The sequence below is a fragment of the Mastomys coucha genome, unplaced genomic scaffold (assembly GCF_008632895.1).
Source record: "Mastomys coucha isolate ucsf_1 unplaced genomic scaffold, UCSF_Mcou_1 pScaffold15, whole genome shotgun sequence".
NCBI lineage: Eukaryota > Metazoa > Chordata > Mammalia > Rodentia > Muridae > Mastomys > Mastomys coucha.
The window spans coordinates 149,294,160-149,321,009 of NW_022196897.1; the positions used below are offsets into that span (position 1 = coordinate 149,294,160).

A 26,850-nucleotide genomic window follows, 5' to 3' on the forward strand; every position below is an offset into this window, starting at 1 on the left:
TGGAACACAAACCTTTCTTGAAGCTACAGTTTCCTTTCTGTGTAGAACTCACCATTGCCATGGTAGTGGCTTCCAACGTTGAATAACTTCTCTTGCTTTTACAAGACACCACTAGACCAACGAAGACAGTCCCAACCCAGCGGAGCCCGAGGCCAGCAGAGGCCAGCAAGGTGTGCTCCCCATCCCCGTTGTCCCTGGCTCTTGGGGTTGTGGCAAGTATTTGCATTGCCTGGGCTGGCCTCTTGGCTACTGAAGTGAGTGCAAAGTGTCTCTGTCCGTTTGAGCCACCATAGCAGAGTACAGAGATGGGCTCACCACCAAAGGCGTCTCTGCTCACAGCTGTGGAGGCCAAGAGGCTGGGGAGGACCAGCTTCCCAGTCACAGACACCTGTTCTGTGCCCTCACATGGTGGAGGTCGAGACGACTGTGTGGGGTCTATAAGGGCACAAATCCCAACAATGAGAGCTTCGTCTCTAGACCTAATGGTCTTCCACAACCTCCACATTCTATGACATTGGGGGCTGAGACTCCAGCATAATAAATGAATCTTGGAGGCAGGGATGTGGGAGGCACAAGACAGAGTGAATGCTGTTGACGTCCCCCAGGTCTCCTTTATTGGCCACATCCCTCCCCAGCTCAGGAATGTCAACTGTTCCCACTCATAGTGACACCTTGTCCTAGCAAGAGAAGGGAGCAAAGAATCCTCCAGAACTGCCCACAGCTAATGCCTCAGCCAATAGAGAAGCCCCATTGTAGAGGCACCTTGGGCAGGGTTGCAGCATCTGGCCCTCCCTCAGCTGCTGGCCTACTGCCCCATTCCTCCCTTCCCTCTAAGATCCCGACTCAGACACTCAGAACCTATACCTGAGGTCCGGTGTGTTCCTACAGAAGCAGACTCAGGATGCCACCTGAGTTGATGGCCACAGTAGGGCCACATCCAGACTGTCTACACTACGGTTGTACATACACATACAAACCCCAGCCTGCGAACACCAGCCCAAGCCTCACCCACGGGCTGCCTCCACTTCAGGAACTGGCAGCCATTGCAGCCCACTCTGTTCTACAGTGATCATGGCCACACCCCGTGGAGCTCCCATTTGTCCTTGTGCTCTGCATCTCAGCCTTGGTGTGAGCTGGTGACTCCCACAGCTACACACCTTCCACTGCCAGGGCCAGTCTGGCTTGGACCTATGAGCCCTAGCCTGTCATTAAGAATGCATTGATCTGCTGCAGGCCGCCCACCCCCACTGCTCCAAGGGCCTCTCCTCCTTACCCAGAGCAGGCCTCCTGCTTGAGGCCTTCTGTTTGCCCTTCCCCACAGCCTGGAGGAGACCCTCCTCCAGCAGAAGACAGTTACTTCTACTGTCTTCCTTCCCTACAAGAAGGCAGGGCAGGCCCTGAGATGACCTCTTCCTTCTGAAGGAACCCAGACGATTCTCCACATCAGAGTATGGGCCACAAGCATGGAGAATGTTCAGAGTTCACAGTGCTCAAACTCGATCTGCTCATTCAAGAATGTGAAACAGAGCCACCACCCTGCCTGTCCCCACTGGGCCCCAGGGACACTGGTCAGAAAGACATACCAATTTTGCTTCTGGTGGCTTCGGGAAACACAAACATTAATTATAAAGTTGTAGCCTTATATACCAAGTCACATATCCAGAAAATTAAAAGTACCTCCTTGGGGAGGTAGCCTTTGAGATTAGGGTTGGGTGGTGATGGGGTTGGGTTGCAGTTAGGTTTGGACTAGGCTTAGAGCTGGAGTAGGATTTGAGGTTGGAGTAGGGTTAATGGCTGGGGTTGAGGTTGGATTACTTATAGTTGGGACTATGGTTGTTTTAGGGTTGGGGTGGGATGAACGGGGTTGGTGTTGAACTAGAAGTGGTTTTGTGTGATTGGTGTTGGAGTTAATGCTAGGGGTTAATCACTTAGGAAGCTTGTTGGGGCCGGGGTTAGGTTCCATTTAAGGTACTGTTAGGATTGACACTTTGCCAGCTCCTTGCCAGCAGGTTTAGGAGAGAGGAGAGAGGAGAGAAGAGTGAGGAGAGAGGACAGAGGTCCCAGTCCCTCTGGGGTCTCTCCAGGGCTGGCAGAGTGGGATGACAAGTACCGATGGCCCAAAAGAAACACCAAGCCGGGAGTCTTATCGAGCGAGGCAGGAACTCAAGTCTATAACATCAGCCTCTTCCTTATATAAATTCAGGACACAGGGAGGGAGATTTTTAGAGAGGTAAGATGACATAGGATTGGGGGGAAGGGTGACAGAGGGTATGGAGTGACTGACAGGGCCAATGGCAAAGCTCTACATCAGCCACGGTGGGGCAGAGGCAGGGCCAAACAGGTCTTGCTGAATCACCCCATACAGAAGTGACTGAGACAGGTCTCAAAACCCAAAACAGGCCTTGACTCTCCCACAAGGCCACAGAAACTCGGCCAGGCTCAGGTTTGTCCTCGAGGCCCAAACCAGGGCCAAAATGGAGCCCAACCACACTTGGCTCCAACCTGCTGGGATTCCCAATTCCCAGACCCCAGCCTGCCTGTGCTCAGTGACATCACTTCTCATCCAGGAGCCCACATGGCTCCAGGAGGCTGGTCTGGAGCAGGTCAGTTACTCTCTATGAGATATAGTGTCTGTACTCCACCCTGTGCACTCTCTTCTGGGGCCCAGGCCTCCACTAGCTGCATGGCGGTGTTGTGGGATGTGGCATGTGTGTCTGCTGTGAGAGCAGAGGTGTTAAGTGAATAAAATGCCTGAGTGTTTCCCATGTGTGTCTTCTGATCATCATGATGGCAAAGGATTTCAGAGTCCCTCTGGGAATCCTTGTCTACTGTGCATCCCTCCAGACTCCTTTCCCAAAACTTGGGAATCCCACCAGTACCATTGTCCATAGAACCAAAGTGAATGTGTGTGCGAGTGTGTGTGTACATGTGAGTATGTGTGTGTGTATGTGTATGTATGAGTGTATATATGTGTGAGTGTATGTGTGTGTGAATGTATGTGAGTATATATGAGTGTATATGTGTGAGTGTATGAGTGTGTGTATATGTGTGAGTATGTGTGTACATGTGTGTGACCAGCTGGCATGAGTGCATTTGTATGTAACACTGTATTTATGATGCTCATATGCATTGATAGTGCACCTTAGTATGTACATGATGTGCATATTGGTGTGTGGGTATTGTGTTTATATGATATTCATAGTAGTGTATGTATATGGCTGGTACTCATGTGTGATAACATGTACAGCACCCAAATACCACACAAGTACATATACCCACATGTACACCAGACCCACACATGGATGCATCAGATACAGAACACAGAGCTCATGAATGAATCACATACCAAATACACACATGGCACAATATATGTTTTCCACATGCAGATGCCATGCAAAAGCAAACAAAGTCACACTCTTAAACATGTATACATACACAGTATATATATACACATACTGCATACATAAACATACCACCCACAAACAGCTCCTATATACACATACACCAGACACAGAAGTATGCCTTGCACACATTTGTCCATCATATGCATGCAACATATACTACATCCTGGCTCTCATGTTAATTCCTGCTCTCTCTAACATGCAAATAATCTGCTCCTGAAAGTTGGAAAGAACTCACATGCAAAAAGACCAGAGAGTGCTCCTAACCGCTTGGTCATCTTACCAGCTCTACATCAGTGACAATTCAGTTCTGCTTTTCAATTTGTACAAAGTTAATTAGCTCAAGCTCGCTAGGTGCTGGAGGTCAGCCGTTCAGAGTGAGAGCCAGTGTGTGTTCCCATCATGAGTGAAGGTTGTGGGTTTGACCTTCCAGGGGAAATTTTAAGAATGTTTCAGAAAACCATTAGGAGAGGGGGCTGGGCATGGTGGCCTAGGGGTTATCTTGTGTACTGACAGCATGTCCTCCACACAGTTGGACACACACACAGTCATAAACACACCCACACATACACAAACTCTCACACACTCATACATACATACTCACACACTCACAATAGACTCATACACTTATACACACACTCTCACATGTACACACACTCACACAAACACATTCACATGTACACACACACACACACACACACGCACACACACACACACACACACACGCACACGTGCACACACACACATTCACTTTGGCTCCACGGACAATGGTACTGGTGGGATTCCCAAGCTTTGGGGAAGGAGTCTGGAGGAATGCACAGTAAACAAGGATTCCCAGAGGGACTCTGAAGTCCTGCATTGTCATGATGAGCAGAAGACACAAACACCATGAGCAAGAACAGCAGGCAGCCCTGCTGTCAATCTGAAGGTGAGGAGAGGCCCCTTAGAAGATTAAACAGAAAGCTGGGCAGTGCTGGCGCATACCTTTATCCTAGAATTGGAAGGCTGAGGCAGGTGGATCCCTGTGAGTTCAAGGCCAGCCGGAGCTATAGAGTGAGTTCCAGGACAGCCAGGACTACACAGTGAGACTCTGCTGCTCCCTAAAAGATCAATACTAAATATTACACTTGGTTTTCTTTTCTTTTCTTTTTTGTAAAGATTTTACCTTTTAAAAACATGTGTGGACATTGTATGAGTGCAGACTTGCACACATAGCAGTCTGGGTGCTGAGAGACATAATTCTGATGCACACCCTCAGAGCCTTCAGAACTCTACTTCTTATAGCAAACTTAGATACAATGTAATAATACACAACAGAGAATGTTGCAGGTTTAGGTTTTTTGTTTTAATTTTTATTTATTTCTTACTTTTATGTATATGAATGTCCTACCTGCATGTATGTGTACTACATGCATGATTAGTCCCTTCAGAGACCGGAAGAAGGCATTGGATCCCCTGGAACTGGAGTTGTAGACAGTTATAAGCCTCCATGTGGGAACTGGGAATCCAACCTGGGTCCTTTGCAAGAACAACAAGTGCTCCTAATCTCTGAGCCATCTCTCCAGCTCCAGTAGTTTTTGTTTTGGTGTTTCTTTGTTTGTTTTGAGACAGTATCTCACTATGTATGATTGCTGGCCCAGAACACACTATGTAGACCAGACCAGCATCTAACTCACAGGGATCTATCTGCCTCTGCTTCCCTAGGCGGGGATTAAAGTGTCCATCACAGCCGGCAGCTCTGTTTTACAATAGATTAATTTGTGTTCCCATACATTATGGTATGTAGAGCCCTGCCCCCCATTAGCCTTCCTCTTCTCTTCCTCCCATTAGTCCCCACTGTCCCCCTAGTTTCGTTTCTACCTTCACACCATATATCCATACATGAAGTTATGTAGCTATATGAAATATAGGAACCACAAATGAAAGAAAACAACTATTTGTCATCCTGAAATTGGCTTCAGTCACTAACATACCTGTCTTTACCTGTGTGCAGCTTTCCTGGCACATGGTGGCTCCTTGGCTACAGCTGGGTCATGGGTATTGCCGAAGCTCCCTCTGTTATTAGCAAAGCCCCGTGCTTTCTCCCCTGATGGGTGCTCTTTTCTAGCTTTGCATGTTGCCCATTTTTAATCTCGCATCTCTGCTGTGGTGGAGCACGTATCCCGGTAGCTGTCTAATATTTTCAGTTGCGAGCCCAGCCTTTAACGGCGGAGTCATCTCCCTTAACCGTCCAGTAGCTTTTGAAGATGACCTCTCTGCAGAAGAATCCTTGTTTCCGTGAAGGTGGCCTCCAGGATGTGCTGGAATCCCTGACCAGCAGATCCCCTTTGCTGTCCCATTCACTGTCATGGATGCTTCACACAGTCAGCCCCCTGCACCTCTGTCCTCCCACCATAGCCCGGAGTCTCCGCGTGTGTCAAATCTCCTGTCATGAGGAAATCAGGTGGACTGAATTCAAGTTCACACAAACAGCCTCGCTTTGACCTAACCCCTGTTTAAAGTTCCTTTCCTAAGACGCCACATTCTGAGGCCCTGGAGACCAGGGCTTCACTTCGCAAATTTGGGGACACTCAGCTCCTTCCATAACAGTGGGAAGCTGATAACAATGTCAGTTGTGTCCAGCCAGTGGCTCGCTAAGTAAGGCAAAAGGCAACAGGCTTGGATCAGGACTGACTCCGTGCGGGGATGTGAATCACCCCTCTCCTGGGAGGGTTCCACAAGCAAATAGTGACACACCCCTCCCCCAAGTTCCCCACTCTTCACCTAGGTGATTCACAGATACTGACTGGAGTGTGTGACAGGGAAGCCACTAATGTGTCAGGTGTGAACGCTGCACCACAAGGCCACCTTCCCACATCTCCAGCACGACACTTAACCATAACCAACTTTCTGACTTAACTTCCAAACTCCACCCTCACATTTTTCCTGTGCCCTTTGATGCTAGTCCACAAAACGTCTGTGTAACTGTGCCAACAAACTTACTGATCACGAATGTAATTGTAAATTCAAGTGCCTCGGGATTGGGCAGGTAAATGTGAGTAGGGTGGCATACAAGAGGGCTTAATGAAGAGTGTGGCTAAGTGGAGACACGGCTCTGCCAAAAAAGTATTACATCCAATGTGCTTTAAAACCTCTGCTAGCCACACACAAAAAGAAAACCCCCATGCTTGCCCTCCCTATGCAGCTGCAAGCATCTCATCTAAGTGACCTCCACTGAAGACATGGTGAAAGGCGGGTTTCAAAGGCAGGTGCACAGACCTGCTTTTGAATCTTGGGTTTTATTTTATTTTATTTTACTTTATTTTATTTTGTTTTATTTTATTGCATTGGTGTTTTACCTTCATGTATGTCTGTGTGAGGGTATCAAATCCCCTGGAACTAGAGTTACAGACTATTGTAAGCTGTCATGTGGGTGCTGGGAATTGAACCTGGCTCCTCCAGAAGAGCAAATCCTGGAGTCTTATCTGCATAACACAGCACTGCCTCAAACCTCAGAACTGACATGAGGAACATATAGAATAAAGCAAGTAACAATGACGATGATTTTATTTTTAAATCAGTGTCTTCTAGAGCAAATCGGCTTTCACGTGTGGAGCAGGTGTGCCCCCTGGTGGTAACAATTAAGAACTGCGCCTTAAATAAATAATCCTGAAGCTAAATTGCACTCTACGGGAAAAGCAATGCATTCGAATCCAGATCTGAAATAAACAAAGTAAGTAACACAGGCAACTGAGCTTCATGCTTAGGCTCCATGTCCAAGACCTCTCCCAGCAAGTACAGCCATCCTGAAGTGGCTCTGGCGACAATTTAATTAATAACACTTGGTGTGCAGTAAACCCTTCAAAGCATTCAGTCCGCCAAGACAGATCCACCTAGGCACCTTCACCTCTGCACCTCCTATCTGGTGGATGCATGGGCAAATGGGTACCCAGTTGGCTTCCTTTGTTTAGTTGGTTGGTTGGTTTGGTTTGGAGGGGTTTTGTTGTTTGTTTGTTGGTTGGTTGGTTGATTGGTTGGTTGGTTGTTCCTTTCACTAAGCAGCAGTTGGTCCAGTGAGTCCAGGTCTGGAGCCTGTAACCACAAAAGGAGTAGATCTCGCAGACTCCAGAAATGTCACAGGAGTAAAATGTACCCTTGGATTGAAGGAGGTGCCACCCAGATCTCTCTTTTAAGCAGAAAGGTAGAGCAGCGGGGTGGTCACCAGGAATAAAACCCGCAGCCCTGCAATCAGACCAAGAAAAGCTGATTTTACCACGGATCTCCCTTCCTGGAAAGGAGGCGGCACTTGAGGTCACCGGGGGTAAAGGGAGGGTGGCGACGCTTTCTTTACCTCTACTTGCCTCTGGCCACTTGGCTATGCACCTGTGCCTGCTGTGGCTGTCTTCGGAGTTCATTTCCCTCCAGAAGAGAAGGAACCTACACATAAGGCCTGCCAGGGAGCTGGCGGCCCCTCCCAGGAGATGGCGAGCCAGAGGCCAGACCTGGCTGCAGAAGGCTAGGCCCCTGGAGAGGCCCACCTGCCCCTCCCCCTCCTTGCACTCTCCTCACAAGATCCAAGACTCTTGTTTTCTCTTGCATACTGATGTTTGCGATAGCGCTATTCACAATTACTACCTCATAGAAACATGTAAAATCATAGAGTGTGAAGGAAAACAGACACAATTGTAGACAACGCTGAGTGGAACTAATCCAACTTTGGAAAGACATATACCAATTCTTTCTCTCATTTGTGAGTCCTAGATTTCTTTCAAACTAAATTTGTTCTTTGACAATTCATCTTTGTGTGTGTATGTGAGTGTATCTGTTCACATGAGTGTGTATGTGTGTAAGCATGTGTATGTGTGTGAGTGTGTATGTGTATGCATGAGTGTGTAAGTGTGTGTGAATGCATGTGTGTGTATGTGTGTATGTATGAGTGTGAGTATATGTGAATGCATGTGTGTGTAAGTGTATATGACTATGTCTGAGTGTGTGTATGTGTGTGTGTGTAAATGTGTGTGAGTGGGCCATGTGTTATCACCATCCCTGTCCAGATGTATGCTTTCTCGTTCCCCCCCCCCCAAACTCACTCACACCCCTCCTCAGCCAGTCCCTCTCTACTACCACCTCCTCCCAGGCCACCACTGTCTGACTCTCACTGAAGCCCAGTGTTGCCGTCTGGAGTCCTTCACTTCGCCCTCCATGCCATTCATGTGTCTGATTCTCTCGCCTGCTATGGTGGCTTTTAGATGGGATCCTGTCGTCTGTCGTTACTCCTCACTATTCTGGAGCGGATCCCTAGTGATGGACAGAGCTGTTTGTTTCCTAGTTCGCCTGTTGACAGTTGCATGTGTTTCTGGTTTTTGGCAGTGATGCCCAGAGCCACTGTGAACATTCTTGTTCACGTCTTCTTGGACATATGCTTCCGTTTATTTTGGGTAAATACGTGGGAGTGAGAATCCTGGATCATAGGGTGGGTACGTGTTTAACTTCAGCAGAAGCTGCCAAACCGTATTCCCGGGCAGGCAGACAATCTGGCCAACTGATTTCAACAACCCATCTCATCAGCCAGAACGAGCCACCAACTGCCCTCCTTCTCAGAGACTGCACAACTAGTCTCTGTGCTTCTGGAGACTGGAGTGGCTTCAAGAGGCAAGCAAGTGCTGTCCAGAAGCAGAGGGTGAGATATGGAGGCATGCCCACGTGACTTGCCTCCACGCATCTTCCCAGTTCCCCTGCAGACTTCCCAGGGCCTGTATACAGAGAGAGTCTGAGACAGCCCAAATGTCTGCAAGAAAGCTGGAGGGCAGAGTGGGACAGAGGTGAGGGGAAATCATTAGGAACTGCTGTGGAAGCCAAGGAGAAGATCCATCCCCATTCCTGAACACTATGCCGTAGAGGTGGAGTTGGGCCCCCGCGGACTTCCTATAACTCTTCTGATGGCTAACTAACTCCCTAGAGCCAGAAGCAACAGTTTTCTTTTGGCCACACCTCTATCCCAAGGCTCTCCCTGTCTGTATCCCCTGCCCTTCATCTACAGCCAGGGAAGGTTCAGTGTCAACCACATTTTCTTGATCCAAGTTTTAGAAAACTGTCTTTAATGCAAAGGGATTGTACAGGCCATTCTCACTCAAGGACTTGTCAGCTGGGCCCATAAGCATCCAATGGGCAACTAGAGGCAGGAGGAAAACTTGGGTTTGTCACTTGGGAGATGGAGCTCGATTCCAGTAACGCTTGCCAAACATGCACAAACCTTCCCCCTTACCCAGCAGTGTAAAAATGTGGTGTGGTGGTACCTGCCTCTAATCACAGCGCTGTGGAGGCAAAAGCTAGAGGTTCAACGTTGTTGTTGGCTACAAAGCCCTCCTAAGATACCAGAAGTCTCCACTAAAAGCAAAACAAGGAGATGAATTATAGTTAAAGGTGCTTGTCATAAAGCCTGGTGACCTAGGCTCAGGCCCCAGGCCCCAGAGCATGCATGTCTCTGTCTCTCTCTGTCTCTGTCTCTCTGTCTCTGTCTGTCTCTGTCTGTCTCTGTCTGTCTCTGTCTGTCTCTGTCTCTGTCTCTCTCTTTCACACACACACACACACACACACACACACACACACACACACACACACACACACCACTCTGTCTAGAAGCCATCTACCCTCAGCTGCCTTTTCTCTGGTCATGGCACTGACTCCTTTGTCCAGTGAGGGTGAATGTTTAAGCGAGATGAATATAGGCTCTTGGTTTGGTCCCAGCTTTACCTCCCCCTACATCCATGGCACCTGGACCACTCACCCCATTTCTCCAAGTCTTAGTTTTCTCATCTTTAAAACCAAGGAGGGGAGTTATGGCATGGTTCTCTTATGCTCATGCCATGGCTGGTATGATTAGAAGTATTTTACTACATACCCAGTTGCACACTGGCCATCGCTGCCCCAGAGAAGGAAGTTGTCAAGGAGCAGAATCAGGGGCTGAAACAGCAACCTGATTGTAGGTAGATCTGTGAGCTGAGCCACACTGTTTACTCTTCTGCCCCAGGAAAGGGAGTAGAGGGATAGCATGGACCAGCTCCTCCAAGCAGTGGAGCAAACAGGCAGAGAGGAGAGAGTGCCACGGACCGGGTTCGTTGCGGGGACCACGTTTTCTGCAGGATAAGAGCTCTGGTCAGGTGGGCAACAGTTCGGCAGATGACAGACAGAGTCAACAAAAGAGTATGCTGAATCTGAATGTATTTCTTAAAAATGGCATGAGGCTTTTACAGTCATTGCAAAAGAAAAATGAGAAATCTGGCAGCTCAGCAGTTGAGGTACATCTGAGGCCACCTGAAACACACTGGGTCTAAAGCAGCAGCCATCTCCTCTAGACTGGTGCTACACTCCCTGGGCCCAAGAGCTCTGGGCCCAGGGGGCTGCAGACTTCATGAATCTAAGTCCTAGTCCATTCAAGTTCTAGTTCTAGTCAGAGTGCCAACCCTGCACAAAGTGAAAAACAGGCTTATATGGTATACAGAAAACAGGGCGAATGACAAAAGTCACGTAGGCAGGTGACAGTCACATCAAGGTCAGTAAGATCACGTAGGCAAGGGATGCTTACCTCAAGGTCAGTAAGATCAGGTATCCAGGTGTGAAGCGAGCAGAAGAGCGGTGGTGCCCTCCCCGCTGGGGCTATTTGGGTAATCCCATGCTAATTCTCTGGGTCTGCTGGAGGCAAGTACCAGAAAGTTCCAATCTAGCAGTTCCTGTAATTCTCTGGGTCTGCTGGAGGCAAGCTGGAAGTTCCGATCTAACAGTTCCTGCTAATGCCCTTAAGTGAGGGAAGCCCTTCAATTACTCTCTAGTATGTAAAACAGTTCTGTCTTCTGTGGGACTGCCCTGAGAATTCTAACTATGTGCTTGACCTCTGTTGCTAACTCTGAGGACAACCTGTCTGATAAGGCAGATTCCTTGAGAGAAATTCCAAGCTAAGGACAGCATGGAATTAAATTAGGATATGTTGAAATGTTGTGCTGGCCAGGAGACAATGCCTAATCTTAGCCATTTACGAATCATTTCTTGGGGTACCTATATGCCTAAATAAGAAGGTGTGTTGACGATTGGAAAGACTAATCTGGAACACATCTGAGTTAGGAGATGCCAACGACTGTCTGAATACCCAGGAGGCACAAATTCCCTTTGAAGTCATAATGCCTCTTGTCCTTAATCAGGCTTTTAACCCCATATTGCAGATTTTACTGGAGTAGACGAGTGGGCGTGGCAAGAGGACAGGTGTCTGCTTCCAGAGATACGGTCAGCATGCATTCTTCAGCGTGCTTTCAAGGTGTGTTGGCATTTTACCATCCAGGTGTTGGTTTTTATTTATACAGGTCCAAGGTAGGTTTTCATATACATCTGTCAAGCTTGGTGCCTCCAAAGATCACAACTGGGCCAGAGTCTCAACACAGCCAGGTTCCCTGTGGGTCCCTCCAGGATGCTGAAACTGCTTGCTACAGATCTCAAATGTGCCTTTACACTCCTAACTCCCTCTCTTCTCTGCCACAAGGCAATGGTCAATCACCACAGCCCTTACCAATGTCCACTACTCCCCACCTTATAAAATACCTCAAAATGGCTCCAGAGCCACACAGGTCAGGGGACAGTCAGGAACCAAGACTGAAAAAGACATCCGCCAGACTGTGTTGTATATCTAAGCCACCAGGGGTCGCCCATCTGGTCAGCCTTACCTGACTCAGTATTCAGTGTTCCAGCAAGATCCCAGCAGTCTTCCCGTGTCCCAGAAACCCCAGCCAGTCTGCAGATCAAATGGCCATTGGCCAGGTACCCATCCCTTCCCCTCTGTGAATGTTATTAAAGGCTTTGCAGGTTAAACAAATTCTGCCCCCATTCCCATTGGCACTGACCCTCCTAGGTACCCTGCAGCCAACCTTCCTCCTGGGAATCATGAGGGTATAGAGTTTTCACGTCCTCTTCTCCATCCAGAATACGTATGTGGTTCAAAGCAGCTCTCCTGTGAGGAGCTATTCTCCATGGTGCAAGGGAACAAAGAGAACTGAAGGCACCCACAGGTGTACACAGCCAGTCAGCAGCAGTGCTGAGCTGCCAGAGCTCCTGGTGGCATATGGCACAGCTCAGTGGTGACAGGCTCGGTCCTCTTGAGGTCTCCCTGGCTACTAGCTGTGAGGGGACCTTGATGGCCATTGCTTGTTCCCAGTGAAGCTAGAGACCCTTCTCCCTTCAGGAACCCGCTGTGGGCAATCCAGGTAAGCCCACCTCTTCGCCCACCCCCTGCCCCCAGTCTCTGTGGAGGGTAAGATGGCCTTGGTACTTCCAATCAGACAGTCTGCAAGTGGATGCTCAAGTCACCTCTTATGCCTTTAGTGCTCCAGGAGTCTCTACCTCAAAATGCAAGAGGATGTTATCACACACAACAGTGTGAGAGTCATGAGATAAATATATCTCAGCTGCTTCCTATAGCTCTGGTGTGTGTGTGTGTGTGTGTGTGTGTGTGTGTGTGTGTGCAGTGCACTTGCCTTGTGGGTCACACAGAGCCAGGGGTTGGCATCAAGATGTCTTCCTCAGTTGCCTCTCCACCATAATTTTTGAGGCAGAGTCCCTCATTCAACATGGAGTATACCATTTCTGCTAAGCTAGCTGGCCGGCAAGCACCAAGAGATGGAGTTATGGGTGCACATCACCACATTCCACTTTTGTGTAGATTCCATTGCTCCAGACTCAGGTCCTCATGCTTGCACAGTGCCTTACCCACTGAGCCAAACCTCCAGACCCATCCAAATGGTAACCCCAGGAGGCAGGCAGAGTTGCCCCCATTTTATAGATGGGGCACCATAAATGGAGGCTCCAGACATAAAGTGTCTAATCCAGGACTAGAGTCCAGAGAGCCTCAAAGGGCAGACTGTTAGATGCTGCCATAGGCCAACCAGAGCAGCTTTTGGAAAGAGACTATAAGAGATGTGTGCATGGTCCTGGACCTCTTCTCCAGACTGGAGGCCCCTCAGCCACTCATCAGTGCTTTATGGGAGCATCTTCCGAAAGAGAATGGGATGGAGTAGGACTGGCTGTCTCTCAGCCTCTCCTCGTGTCCTTTACCCAGCAGCCCCCATCCCTCATCCAGGATCCCCAAGTAGACACCACAGCAAGGTTGAACCTGTGAGCAGATGCGGATTTATTTTGGCACAGACTTGGCATCCTGAATCCTAACCCCTCAATCCATACCCTCCCCCAAAAAACAGCTCTGATAGCTCTGACAGTCACAAGCTTGTTCTCCGGGCAGGACCACACCCAGAGTAGAGCAATGACCTCAGAACCAAGGCCTAGGGCCTGTCACTCTTGAGTAACCTCTGCCCACCCCTTCATTCCCTAGAATCCAGGAAAACCCCAACCAGAGGCAAAGTCCTGCCTACACTGGCAGGTACAGGAACATCTGCAGGCTCCTCTCAGTAGAAAAGCGATTCCAACCAAGCCACCACGCCCAGGCAGTGCTGGGAGCAGCCAGTGTGACTCTAGAGGAGAGGTTGCCTGTGGACTTAGAAGAAAAGGAAACTGATCCTCAATGCCCAGTTCGAGGCTCCCCTGGGAGGATGCCTGGCTTCCATGCCCAAGCCCAAGAGGTCCAGACAGATGAAGTCAGAGCATCTTCAGTTTCCTCCAGCTCAGCTTGGATGCCATCGCCTCCTCTTCTCTAAACTTGAGGGGCCCGGAAACTCTTCTCTTCCATCCTCCTGGGAACAGGGAACCAGTAGGCCTGTACTGCCATGCTACACCCAGCAAGCCTGAGGGCCCAGACACGCAGCGTGGTGCAAACTTCTTTAAGTGAGGTGCATGCGGGTAAACCTTTTGCCAAGCACGAATCATGGTTGCACGGGATGCACCCAGCTAGAACCCGGACTTGCCCCTGTCTCCCTGAGTAAGGCTTGTCTCCAGCCTCCGCCAGAGAACGTGCACCAGGGAGACAGCTATTGACTTCCACAGATTTCCGTGCCATGCTCCCCTGATCCCACAGTGGCTTTGATGGGGGACAGGGCTAAGCCAATTCCTAGGACATCACAGTCACTGTAGCTCTCAGGCCCAGAGCTCCTACACAATGCCCAGGGAACATCCACAACCCTAAATGAACTCCAGCCTCAGGCTCAGACACACTCAAAATCAGGGGCCATCACCAACATGCCTTGCCTTTTTAGCCCCCCCCCACCCAGGCCCCTGTAGGTGGCTTCCCAGCCAAAGGCTCGGATGCTTAGGTCTCCCCCCATTACTGGTCCTAGGGGATGCCAACTGAACTGGCTGGGGGATGCAGAACATTTCCTGCTGGTATATTCAACTGGGCTTCTCTGTTTCCTATGCTGCCCTCCAGAACTCTGCAAACTCTGAGTGGCATGGGCTGGGGACAACTGCACTACCCAAGGGACTTCTGCACCCCTCGTCCTCCTGGACAGCCTCAAGCCATCAGCCAGAGGACTAGACTGGGGGCAGGGTAGTGGGAGGAGGGACAGATCTATAGTAATATCTTGCTTTCGTGATATCTCTCAAAACACACAAAAGCCCAGGGAAGGGTGGCAGGGCAAGGTGGGGCAGAGCTGAGGACAGGTGCAGGAGCAAAGGGGGCTCATGAGTCCAGGGCTAGTCCCTCAGGGTTTCCTTTACCCTGGAGGGTACCTAGACATTCTCTTCCTCTGACACTCTGGCACCCAGCATGGGCTCACGGGAGGCCTCCTTAAATGTCCATGGAGTGGATGTGAGCAAGGCTTTAGGTCTGCAGTCCCATCCTCCTGGGACACCTGCTTGGCATTGCAGAAAAACAGGTCCTGGCATCCTCAGTGGAACTCCTGGCTCTGGATAGAGACAACACCAGTCATCAGATGGCGCCCAAGGCTGAGCTACAAGAAGGGCAGGGACCAGGCCTCTGCTTTGCAAGGGTGTCAGAGACAGGCCCTTGAGCCTCCTCCTGTTCCCTCCTGGCCCTCCGATCCTGTCCCTTCCCTTCTGTCTTCTGGGTCACTTGGATTCTTTGGACCCCAAAGTCCTAAGTGCCTGAAGAAAGGGCCCTCAGGTGTCCAGTGACTCAGAGACAGTCCAGAGCTCAGCATTAGACCCCAGGAGGCTAACGTTGCCACTGGCTATTAAACAGAGACAGAACAAAGACTTCCTCCCTCCTGGGGCTGTCTAGAAACCTCTATGACATGCTAAGCCAGGATCAAAGCAAGAGGTCTCTTGAGGAATCTCCTCAGGGGGCAAGATGGAGTGTGGCCAAGCTCCAGACTCAGGCTGTAGGGTTTGTCCCAGCAGCAGGAACATCCTCACACCAGTGAGGGCCACTCTCCTTTAGCCCCAGACCAAATTCTACCCTAGGAAGGAAACAGAGCCAACTAAGGGCATGTGGAGGGACAGGAAACTGAAGGTGGTGGCGGGTCAATGGGGAGAGACGGAGTTGAGTATTCTGGGATACAAGGAATATCACACCTGTACACTAGGGGGCGGGCTTTACCTAGCTGCAAGATCATGCCCAGTACCAAGTACCAAGCCCCACCACCCTGATTTCCAGGCTGCATTCTCTAGTCATACCTAGTAGATGAGGGTCAAGTCAGGAGGTGAACGAATAGGATAGCCAGGCCGATGTTCAGCAGGATCACCATACAGATGAGGACCGTGTTAGGTACCTGAAGGGAGGAAGAAGTCTGCCTAAGTCCCCAGGGCCTCTAGACACCCCCACAATGCAACAAGATTACAAAGCTGGGCAAAGAAGCCAGGGCTTGTGGACGTATCCTCCTAAAAGCATCCCTGGCTTGTCCACAGTTGGACCCTGCGCCCGGGTTTCTAGCAGACCAGGAGAGCTGGAAAAATTCTTGAAACTAATGAACCCAGTCCTCCACATCAAAAGCGGAGTGGAGTCTGGAACTCCATCCTTAAAACTTAAAACTTAAAACCTAGCAATAGAGGCCAGGGACTCAAGCCCTATTGGAATCTTCCTCTACCACACCCCACCCCACCCCACCCTCCAAACCTCCCAGCTGCATCCTGAACGGAGAAGTGGCTGGTGAGCTAGCCGATGCCACAGACCCCGCAGGTGCAGTCTACAGCTCCGGCTCCCACTTGCCGTGGCTCCTCTGCCTTGTCACCTGTGCTCAAAAACTCTGAGAGTTAGGCCACACTCAGTATCCCACGGTCCTGAAGTTAGCCCCTGACCTGTCCTGTCCTGCCTCGAGTCCCCCAAGTTACCCCCGACTCCACGCGCGCACATCATCCCGCCTGGAGCTGCAAGGACCTCAAAGGCTCGCCTCTGCCCGCAGCCTCACCTCCTCCACCTCCACCTCGGCCTCAGTCGCCTGAGCCACTTCCTTACGGCCCTTCTTCTTGCCACCCGCCTTGCTCAGCCCTCGGGCCTCTGTCTTGCGCGCCTTGGCCTTAGGCTCGGCTTTGGGGACGATAGGCTTGGGCTCCAGAGTGGCTTGCTTGGCGGGCATCGGGCTTCGCGGCGCAGGGGGCTCCTCCTCCGGGACGGTGGCGGAGACCGGGGACGGGGGCGCCGAGTCGGATCGCGGGACCTCGGGCTCGGGCTCAGGCTCGTCCTCCAAGGGCGGGGGCTCGGGTGGCCCGGTGCGAACGGCGTAGCTGTGGTAGCCGCGGTACATTGCTACCTCGGGCTCCCGCGAGGGCGCGGGTGGTGGCTGCAGTGCCTCGATGGCCATGTGCTCGGAGGCGGGGCGCGCGGGGCTGCGACGACCGGCGCCATCCGACGGCGTGGCGGGCCGACTGCCTTCTCCGCCGGGCTCGCCGTTCCAGGCGCCCGGACTCAGCAGGCCGTCCTTTGATGCTCCGGGCCGGGGCCTCTTGGGTTGTGGGGGTGTCCCGGCTGGAGACGGGGGTCCGCCCTCGGGCTGCGGGGTCTCGCGCTCATGCAGCTGCGGGCTTTCCCGGGGCCGCTCAGGGAGGCCGGCGCCTGGACCCCGCTCCGGGGGCTCCAGCAGGCTCTCCGAGTTCTCCAGGATCTCCTGGAGCAGCCGACGCTTCTGATACTCCGGACCTGCCGGGGACAACAGAGAGAAGTAGGCTTCAAACTCATGGCCTGCCCGGCTATCCTGGGCCAGCGGGGTAGCCTCTATGAGCTACGCTCGTTTAACTCGGCTGCCACTCCCTGCACGGAGGATCAGGCTGACGGAGCAGACAGTTTTAATAACTGTGTGAGGTAGGTGAGAGGAAAAGGAGACCCAGGGAGGTTAAATAATTTGTCCAACATCACACAGCAAAGGGCAGAAATGATGTGCTTAACTGGTCTCTTTCCATCCTTACGTCTGAAAAAAAAATAATGGGCTTAATCACACTATTGGAAGGTGGGGTTTTTTGTTTTGTTTTGTTTTGGCTTTTTGGGTTTTGTTTGTTTTGCAAAAGCCACTACTGCAATGGTCACCCAACGCAGGCTAGCGTCGTGCTTCCTGTGACCAGCAGGGGGCACACTGTGACCATTAGACTCACCCGCTGCATCACAGACAGGCCACTTTAGATAATGTGCTACAGCCAGAACGGTGTTTCCAAAGCACTTAGCGGCGCCGCTCACTTAAAACCCCTCCGATGCGCAAAACTCCACTGTTTTGTACGCTCTGCAGCCGGCTCAGCTCTGCCAAGCGCAGACTGTGTCGCAGCCCCTAATTCACCTCCTGCTGCTCATTGTACCATCTAGCTTCCTGAACGCCACGCTATTTCCACTATTTCCGTGCCTTTGAATCTGCAGCCCCCTCTTCTTGATCCATCTGCCCAAACACCCAGCACTTTCTGTGCAATAGTTCCAGATACTCCATCACTTGTCCTGTACCTCATTGGGTGGGTCATTCACAGGTTCCACCCGGATGCATTGAATAAGGAAATCAAAAATGGGCCCAGTCAGGGTCAAGTCAAATCCACGGACCTGACCTGGCCCCAGGATCGCGGTCTGACCAATTAGCCCAACACTCCTCCCCTGTGTGAGATGCAGTTGCCAAGAGACATGACCACTGCAAGCAGACTGCAGCCATTACATGCTCATAGTTCATGCCCCAAAAGTGAGTACTATTCTTGTACCCATGTCACAGCCTTACACAGCATCCCAAAGCTAGTGAACAGCAGGTAAGGATTTCAACATATGAGTCCGTGCTATCCGGTGCAAAGCTGCCTGTGGGACGCCTGATGCTGGGTCGCAGCTGTATGACGTCAGAGCCCAGCACTGTATCTGACTCATAGGCAGTGCCCGATCAATTTTCCTCAAACTTTTGAAAGTTGCAGAGAGCCCTTTGACCTTTTCATGCACCAGAGACCTGCCCCCTCATCCCGGCATCCCCCTCCCATCTGCCTTACCCAGAGTAGAGTTAAGAGACAAACTAGGGTGGGTTCTGCTTGTAGCTGGGAACCTCAGCTATATTGCCAGTCTCGCATAGAGGCAGAGATATGTGCCCCCTAAAATCTCATCTCCTGTTTACATCCCACCCACAGGTTCCAAAACTCGCAGGCGTTCAGAGTTCCACCTAAGCATGTCCACCTTGTGGCAAATGAAGGACCCACCTGGGTCTGCCCTGCCCACCCCATCCCTGCCTGGCCCTACCTGGCTGGTAGAAGTCTGGAGCCAGCTCCTTGGCCAATGTACGGGCAATGTTGGATTCCTGGTTGGCAGCCAGGGCAGCCTGTTCTGCTGCCTCGGCCTTGGCTTTGGCATGGCTTGTCCTAAGGAGACAATATAGTGGGAGATTTAGAATCTAGCCTTCTGCCCATCCTCCCTAAGACACAGTGAATCAGCCTGGACAGAAATTCTCACTTGGGATGTCAGTGAGAATGCCAAACTCTTGGGCATTCCCTAGCACAGTCCTCCTGTCTCTAGGTTTGCACAGACTACCTTCCTCCAGCCTCCCTTGCAGCTAGGTATGATCAGATGACTGCATCCTTCCCAGTGCATTCTGGGAAGACCTGACGCATGTTATTTCTGGGTCTGATCAATAAAGCCCTTTTGCTGATTGCGTTTTAATACAAAGTTGTCACCGCAGAACAGTGTGCTTAGCCTCTTTCATTGCATAGTTCCTCTCTCCATCTTTGGCCAAACAATGAGGCCTGTGGATTCCTTCTCCAGACAATGTTTCATTTTGTTTCGAGGCAGGGTCTCATTATATAGCCCTGGATACCTTGGAATTTGTTTTGTAAGCCAGGCTGGCCTTGAACCCTCCAGAGATCTGCCTGCCTCTGCCTCTCAAGTGCTGGAAGTAAAATCAGGCATCATCACATCTGGAAGAACATTTCCTTTTAATCACACAAAATAAGAGACAGACATGATGGCTCAGCAGGTAAAGGAGCTTGCTGAGAGAGCCTGGAGGCTAGAGTTGAACCTGTGAACCCCTGTAAAGGCAGAAAGCGAAAGCCAATGCCACAAGATTGTTCTGTGACCTCTATGCAAACACACACAAACACCATCAACACACATCAATAATAAGATCAGTGAGGTTTCAAAGTACATGAAGTGTACAGAGCTGTGAAGAGCTGCAGCTGAATTGACACGTAAGAAAATATTTAAAATATTTAAAAACAAATCCATGTGACTGGAGCCGATGGCTCAGGAGCTGAAAGCACTTAGCAGCTCTTCTAGGAGACCCAAATACAGTCCCTAGCACCCACACCAGGTAGCTCACAACTACTGGTAACCCTGACTTCAATCTCTTTGGATTATTTCATGCATGTACCCATACACAGACGCACAAGGATAAATCTTAGAAGATAAACAAAAGAACAAATTCATAATGTAGCACATATCATTTTGTGTTTGCTTATTTGCTTGGTGTTTTGAGAGGGGGTTTTCTGTGTAGCCCTGGCTGTCCTGGAACTCTCTCTATAGATCATGCTGGCCTCAAACTCAGAGATCCTCCTGTCTCTGCCTCCTGAGTGCTGGTATTAAAGGCACATATATCCTTTTTCACCAACATTAAAAATATCTATCAGGGAGCTGGAGAGATGACTCAGCGATTAAGAGCACTGGCTGCTTTTCCAGAGGTGCTGAGTTCAATGCCCAGCACCCACATGGTGACTCACAACCATCTGTAATGGGATCTGATGGCCTCTTCGACCACGCAGGCATACATGCAGATAGAGCACTCGCATACATAAGTATCTATCAGGTGTGTACTGACCATCACAATTTAGAAGTTTAAATGAGCGTAGCTGGATATGATAGCTCAAATTTATAATCCTACCACTTGTGACATGAAAACCTGTGATTTCTACTGGAGACAGAGTTACAGATATGGCAAGTATCCCTATGGCTTGCAGCCTATTCCCAGAATGGAAGAAAATGCTGAGCTTCCGTTCCCACGTGCACGGCCACTTTGTGTGCCCCACCCAGTCCCTTAACGGGACTTGCCCTAGCTGCTGTGAGTCCGCTGCCCATGAATCCATGCTACCCACGAGAACTGCAGCCAGCAAAGCTACTGTGTTCCAAAGGAAAGCACACCCCTTCCACAGACTCACACCAGAGAGCCTCCACCGGACTGGATGATGCCAACCCACTCCCTCTGTGACCACCTCAACCCAAGGCACAGTGCCCCCCACAGTCCCCGTGCTCAGATCAAACATGTCTGCAGCTAAGACCAGTCCTTGCTCAGCCCCCTCCTTTCCTGTGTATCTGCCGTTGTCTGTTCCCTCTCTGAGGGCGTTCTCTTAACTACCACACGCCATGTTTCTAGGGACATGGACCTTCTAAATACCATACACAGAATCCCTGGTGACCTGCGAGTTAAGAAATGCAGTAGAGGAGCTGGAGAGGTGGCTCAGCAGATAAGAAGAACATTGGTGCTGGGTATTGAACCACGATCAAAATTCTCATGGCCACTCACAACAACCATCTGTAACTTCAGTCTTGGGTGGTGCCCTCTTCTGGCCTCTGTGGGTACTGAATGCACATGGTGCGCATACATTCAGTCAAAACATCCATACACGTAAAAATAACTAATAAAAATATTTTATTAACAGAAATTCAGTAGCTGGGCAGTGATCGTGCATGCTTTTAATCCCAGAACTTGGAAGACAGAGGCAGGCAGATCTCTGAGTTTGAGGCCAGCCTGGTCTACAGAGAGAGTTCCAGGTCAGCCAGGGCTACAGAGAAACCTGGTCTCAAAAAAAACCAAACCAAAAAAGAAAAAAGAAAAAGAAAAAAAAAGAAGAAAGAAAAAAGAAGAAAGGAGGAAGGAAAGAAAAAGAGAAAGAAAGGAAGGAAAAGAAGAAAAAAGAAAAGAAATACAGTGATTAGTAGAGTCAGTCAAATATTAGGCAGGCTGGGGCATCCTGCAGATGATGGGAAGGAAGGACTGGAGGAGCCAGAGGGGTCAGGGACTCCACAAGAACACAGCCCACACAATCAACTGTCTGACCTGGACTCATGTGGGCTCATAGAGATCAGGGAGCCTGTATTAGTCTGGCCTGGGTCCTCTGTCTATGTTATGGTTGTGTAGCTTGGCGTTCTTGTGGGATTCCTGAGAATGGGAGCTGAGCTGTCTCTGACTCTCCTGCCTGCCTTCAGGACTCTGTTTTTCCTACTGAGTTGCCTCATCTAGCCTTGGGGTAAAATGTGTGTCTGGTCTTATTGTTGCTTGTCATGTCCTATTTACTTGATGTCCCTGGAAGACATGGTCTTTTCTGAGGGGAGGTGAAGGACCGGGAGGTTGGATCCAGGGAAAGGAGAGGTAGGGACAGGGAGGGGAAACTGCCATTGGGAAGTTATATATATATATACATATATATATATATATATATATAGAGAGAGAGAGAGAGAGACAGACAGACAGACAGACAGACAGACAGACAGACAGACAGAGACACACTCAGACAGAGACAGGGAGAGAGAGACAGACAGAGAGAGAGGGAGAGAGAGAGAGAGAGAGAGAGAGAGAGAGAGAGAGAGAGAAGCTCAGCAGAGGCCTGCCCGGAGGGAAGGATCCCCTGAAGTCCCACACTGGAATGTTACAAGAACAAACTTTACACATGTGTCGTATCACACTTGACATTGGAGAGATACTTGTATCAGCTGTTGGCCCCAGTCTAACATGACTAATGGAGGAACAATGCCTACCCCAGCCACATCCCTGTTTAGAGCAGGCCAGGCACTGGTCTGAAGCAGTTCCGAGGGTAGCTCAATAATCATCAGAATGTCTTAGGAAGCTGGTACACTCCCCCCGCCCCCATTTTAGGTAGGAGGAACATGAGGCACAGGCAGGCTAATTAGCCTGCCGAGGGGCAGTCACAGAATGTGGAAGTTGGCACTTTTGACCATAATCCCAGCTTCTGTGCACTTGATCACTGCTCTGGAGCATGCCTTCAGATGTAGGGAATACTGACCGCCCAGACTTCAGATAAGGCAGCTTATCCCCAACCATGTGACAGCAGAAATATCCGGTTACAACTGTGGGATGTGCCTCGAAGGGCATATAGAATCCAAAGAGCCAGTACGAGACTTCTGGATAGAGTGTCTGTGGAGGTTCAAGTTCAGTCAGGCAGGCATGGGACTCAAGACTTGAAGAAACTCGACCCTTAGGCTGGACAAAGACAAAAGCATAGGAGGAGCCAGGGAGAAGGAACAGTACATATAATTTTGCTATGGCTATAAATCATAATGTAAATATTCCAAGGAGATACAAGTTTGCCGGAGGGTCTGAGACCTTCAGGTTGAGGACAGCTGAGATAGGGGCTTTGAGATAGGAAGAGAGCTAGCAATTCTGAGCTATGGAGTCTGCAGATGAGCTAATTCCTAAGAGAGATGATATATACATGTTCTTTTACCTCAGTCTCCAATGCTCAGTAGGCTACAGGGAGAATCCCATTAAACTCCTATGAACCAGGTGTGTGTGTGTGTGTGTGTGAGAGAGAGAGAGAGAGAGAGAGAGAGAGAGAGAGAGAGAGAGAGAGAGAGAGAGAGAGAGAGAGAGAGCTGGATATATGCTGTGTACATGTAAAGGCACATGAAGAGGCCAGAGGTTCACATCTAGATGCCTTCCTCAGTTGCTGCTGCTTCCTCTTCCTCTTCCTCCTCCTCCTCCTCCTCCTCCTCCTCCTCCTCCTCCTCCTCCTCCTCCTCCTCCTTCCTGAGATAGGGTCTCTCTCACTGAACCCAGAGCTTCCCATTTTGCCTGGACTGCTTAGCCAGCACATCTCCAAGACCTTCCCTGTCTTCAATCCCACACTACCCTGCAGATGTTAGAGATGTGCATAAGCCAGGCCAGCCAGTTCTGAGTATGTGAACTCAGGTAATTATGCTTGTGAAGCACATCACCCACTGAGTCGTTTGTGTTGTTCTCTCTTTAAATCTATGCTCCCCTTTCTAACCTTCAAAACTGCCCTGAGAGGTATCTGTTACAGTCATTGCTGACAAAGGGGTTCTTGGCTCAAGGGTGCAAAGTGTAGCTCACACAAAGCAGTGAAGAACTCCATGGGCATGGCTCCTTTGACACCCTGATCATTATTAGAGAAGCTACTCCATCGACCTTCTTTCCAGAGGAGACAGAAGAAACCACCTGAGCTTTCGCAGTGAGGATGTGAAGGCATTGTGGGATTAGAGTCCTTACTAACAGGCTTGCCTTCCATACCGTAAGGAATAGTGGAGTCTGACTTCCAGGTCACACAGGTCCGATTCCCAGGCCCTGCCCTTTTGGCCAGGCCATACCCACTCATTGTCATTTGCCTCAGGCATCCAGGTACACAAATGACCTGGGAGCTTCCCAGGTCATGGTGAAGGGCAAGGCTTGGGGACTGGCAACTGCCAGCTTTAGCTCTGTGGGATCAGGTGAGGTGAGACATGTAAATGCCAAAGAGTTCAGTAAACAAGACAAATCATATTTATGGGGTTTTTTTGTTTTTTTTCTTCCATTTATCCTGTGTGCCGTGTACACATGTGTATGTATATATGTTTTATGTATTTGGGCACACGCATGTGAGTTCATATGTGTGCTCATGTGTTGGGAATCATCTCTAATTGTTCTTCCACCTTACTCAAGGTCTCTTAACCAAACCAGGGTCTTGCTAGGCAGCTTGCTCTGGTCTCTGGTCTCCACAATCCGATGCTGGAGTCACAGGAGTGCTGCCACACCCGCTTGGCATTCACATGGATGATGGGGGCCAGAATGCCCAGTCCTCATGATTGTGCGGCAAGCATTTTCAGCACTGGGACACCCAGCCCCACTAAATCGTATTTTAATACAATATTTTACTGTAAGATTGATGCAAAAAAAAGCCAGATGAGCAAATTAGGAAGAATATTTTAAATAAAGCCGAATTGGTCTCTGCACCTCACCTTGTCCCAGTTCAACCCCGCTAGGACCCAAGAGCTCAGTGTACAGCTTTCTCTTTGTGCCTCAGTTTCCCCATCTGTAGGGTGGAAAACACAATCCTCTCCTTGTAGAGTTTCTGAGAAATGAAATGAGCAGTAGGTAGGAAGTGTCCCCCACATCACGATGACAATCTAGACAGGTGACGATGGTGGTGGTTATGGCAGGAAGATACTTTTGACATTGGAACAGAGTGGCAGCTGAGTCACCCTCCCTGGTCTGTCTGACCCATGTGTGGGTGTGTGGGGGAAAAGGCCCTGTGTTTTGGGGATACACTTCTCTGGGAACCTGAAACCTCGAGTGGTAGAGAAAGAGAAATGCTAGGCCAACCTTCCTACTTAGAAGATGCCCTACTATGGTCATAGAAGCTGAAGGACTCTCCTTTCTGATGCCTTGGGAAACTGGCAGCCTGCACCCAAAGTCCTCGAGGATCCTGGACACTGTTGCCAGGGCAGCCAGCATAGGCATGGAGATGGAAATGGCCACACTGTCCCAGGCATGAGGCCTATGTGATGGCGGGAAGCCTGTGCATGCCCCTGTCCACTGCACGGCCTGGCTGGCTGAACCCTTTCTACCTGCCCCCACTGGTCTGGACTCTCTGGCTCCCCAAGCCAGCCACATCCTCTGCCTTCATCTTCCTTCCCCACCCTTGCCCTACACATGTGTCCAGAGATTTCGTTTGTCCCTATACCTGAGTGCCTCACCTTTTGTGAACTTCCAACCATTCTCAAAATGTAGCATAGCTATGCCACGTAGCAGGCTTTGAGGCCCCTCCACTAGAGGTGATCAATCTTTAAGGAATTACCAAGCATAGCTCAAGGTAGCCTTCACTGGGGGCACCAGGCAACCCTAGAGTGAAGGACTGGTGGCACTGCTGTCACCAAAAGGTCAGACCTTTCAGTTGGGTACCACTCTGGGTGTGGCCGCTGCACAGGCCCCAGCATCATCACCGCCTGCGGACCATCAGAAATGCAAATTCTCAAGCTACCCCAGAAACCTACTGATTCAGAATGGGAGTGACCTACGCCCCCAACCCCCAAGCTGTACAGCCTCTCTGCTGCTGACTCCAGGTTGAGAAGCAAGTGTCCAAAGAGCTGAGGTCAGCTCCCTCCTAGGCTGTCCCCAGCCTGCTGGTGAGGGTTAGGGTGAGAGCCTTGGATGGCTGTCTTTAAGCACCAACAATCTCCCCAGCCCAGGCTGTAATGTGCGACATCGGGCTACTTCCTACCCTCCACCCCTGAAAACCCTCTACATCCTCTGGGGGAAGGTCTCCTAGGGCGGCGCTGGGTCTACTGGGGGGAGGGGAGGGGAGCAGTAACTGGGGCAAGGGGAGGGGCAGGGAGAAGATGCTCTTCTTCGTGGCTTTCGGATTATCTTTCAGCAGCTGGGTTAAAAATAAGGCTGGTAGTTCTGGAATGGTGTGGGGCCATCACTCAGCACACCCACCTTGGGGAGCCTTTACCACCCCTATCCCACTCCCTTTTCCCCATCACTAGGCTCCCAGCTGCTTAATTAAAGCCAGCCTTCCCCACCCACCCGTTGTCCACACCAAATATCAGTGGCTTCGAGGAGCCAGAAGGGGTACAGTCTAACTCTAGGGCTCAGCTTGGTCTGTTTCCCAGCCTGGAAGACCCTTCCCATCCCTCCATGCTCAGCCACACCCAGGCTTTGGCCATTCACTTGCTACAACTTTGTGGTCTGTCTGTGATGAAGCAGGCACGATTCTAGGTCCCTTCAAACACAACTGCTGACGGAACACCCCTGAACCCCTGTTAAAGTTAATGCAGGGCTCAGCCAAATTCAGTCCATGGTCAAATACGGCCCCTGACTGGTTTTGTACCAGCCTGCCTAAAAATGGTTATTTTATTAAGTGGTTGGGGAAAAAAGCCAAAGGAGTAATATTTTCTAACACATGAAAATGGTCTGGGATTCAAATTTCAGTGTCTGTATAAAGTTTTAGTGGCGTGCAGCCACACTCATTCGTTTGTGTACTGTCTGGAGTTAGGTGGTTGCCATGGAGACTGTAGAATGAGCAGAGCCAGAAGTATTTCCCTTCTGGTCTGTTAGAGAAGAGTCTGCAGCCAGCCCTCTGTTCTATGTAGAATGAAATGTTTCTTTTTCTCCTGAGATCACTGATGCTCATTTGGCTA

General features: G+C 50.2%; 1 protein-coding gene across 1 annotated transcript in view; it reads right to left on the bottom strand.

The window, feature by feature from the left end:
• Positions 1-13,527: 13,527 nt before the first annotated feature.
• Jph2 (junctophilin 2) overlaps positions 13,528-26,850 on the bottom strand; it is a 62,638-nt gene continuing 49,315 nt past the window's right edge. Inside the window, exons 3-6 of the mRNA XM_031372666.1 lie at positions 18,952-19,070; positions 16,676-17,403; positions 15,945-16,039; positions 13,528-15,214 (exon numbers count right to left, since the gene is read on the bottom strand). Coding sequence (XP_031228526.1) covers positions 15,959-16,039; positions 16,676-17,403; positions 18,952-19,070 — 928 coding nt within the window. The 3' untranslated portion in view covers positions 13,528-15,214; positions 15,945-15,958. The remainder of the gene's footprint in view (positions 15,215-15,944; positions 16,040-16,675; positions 17,404-18,951; positions 19,071-26,850) is intronic.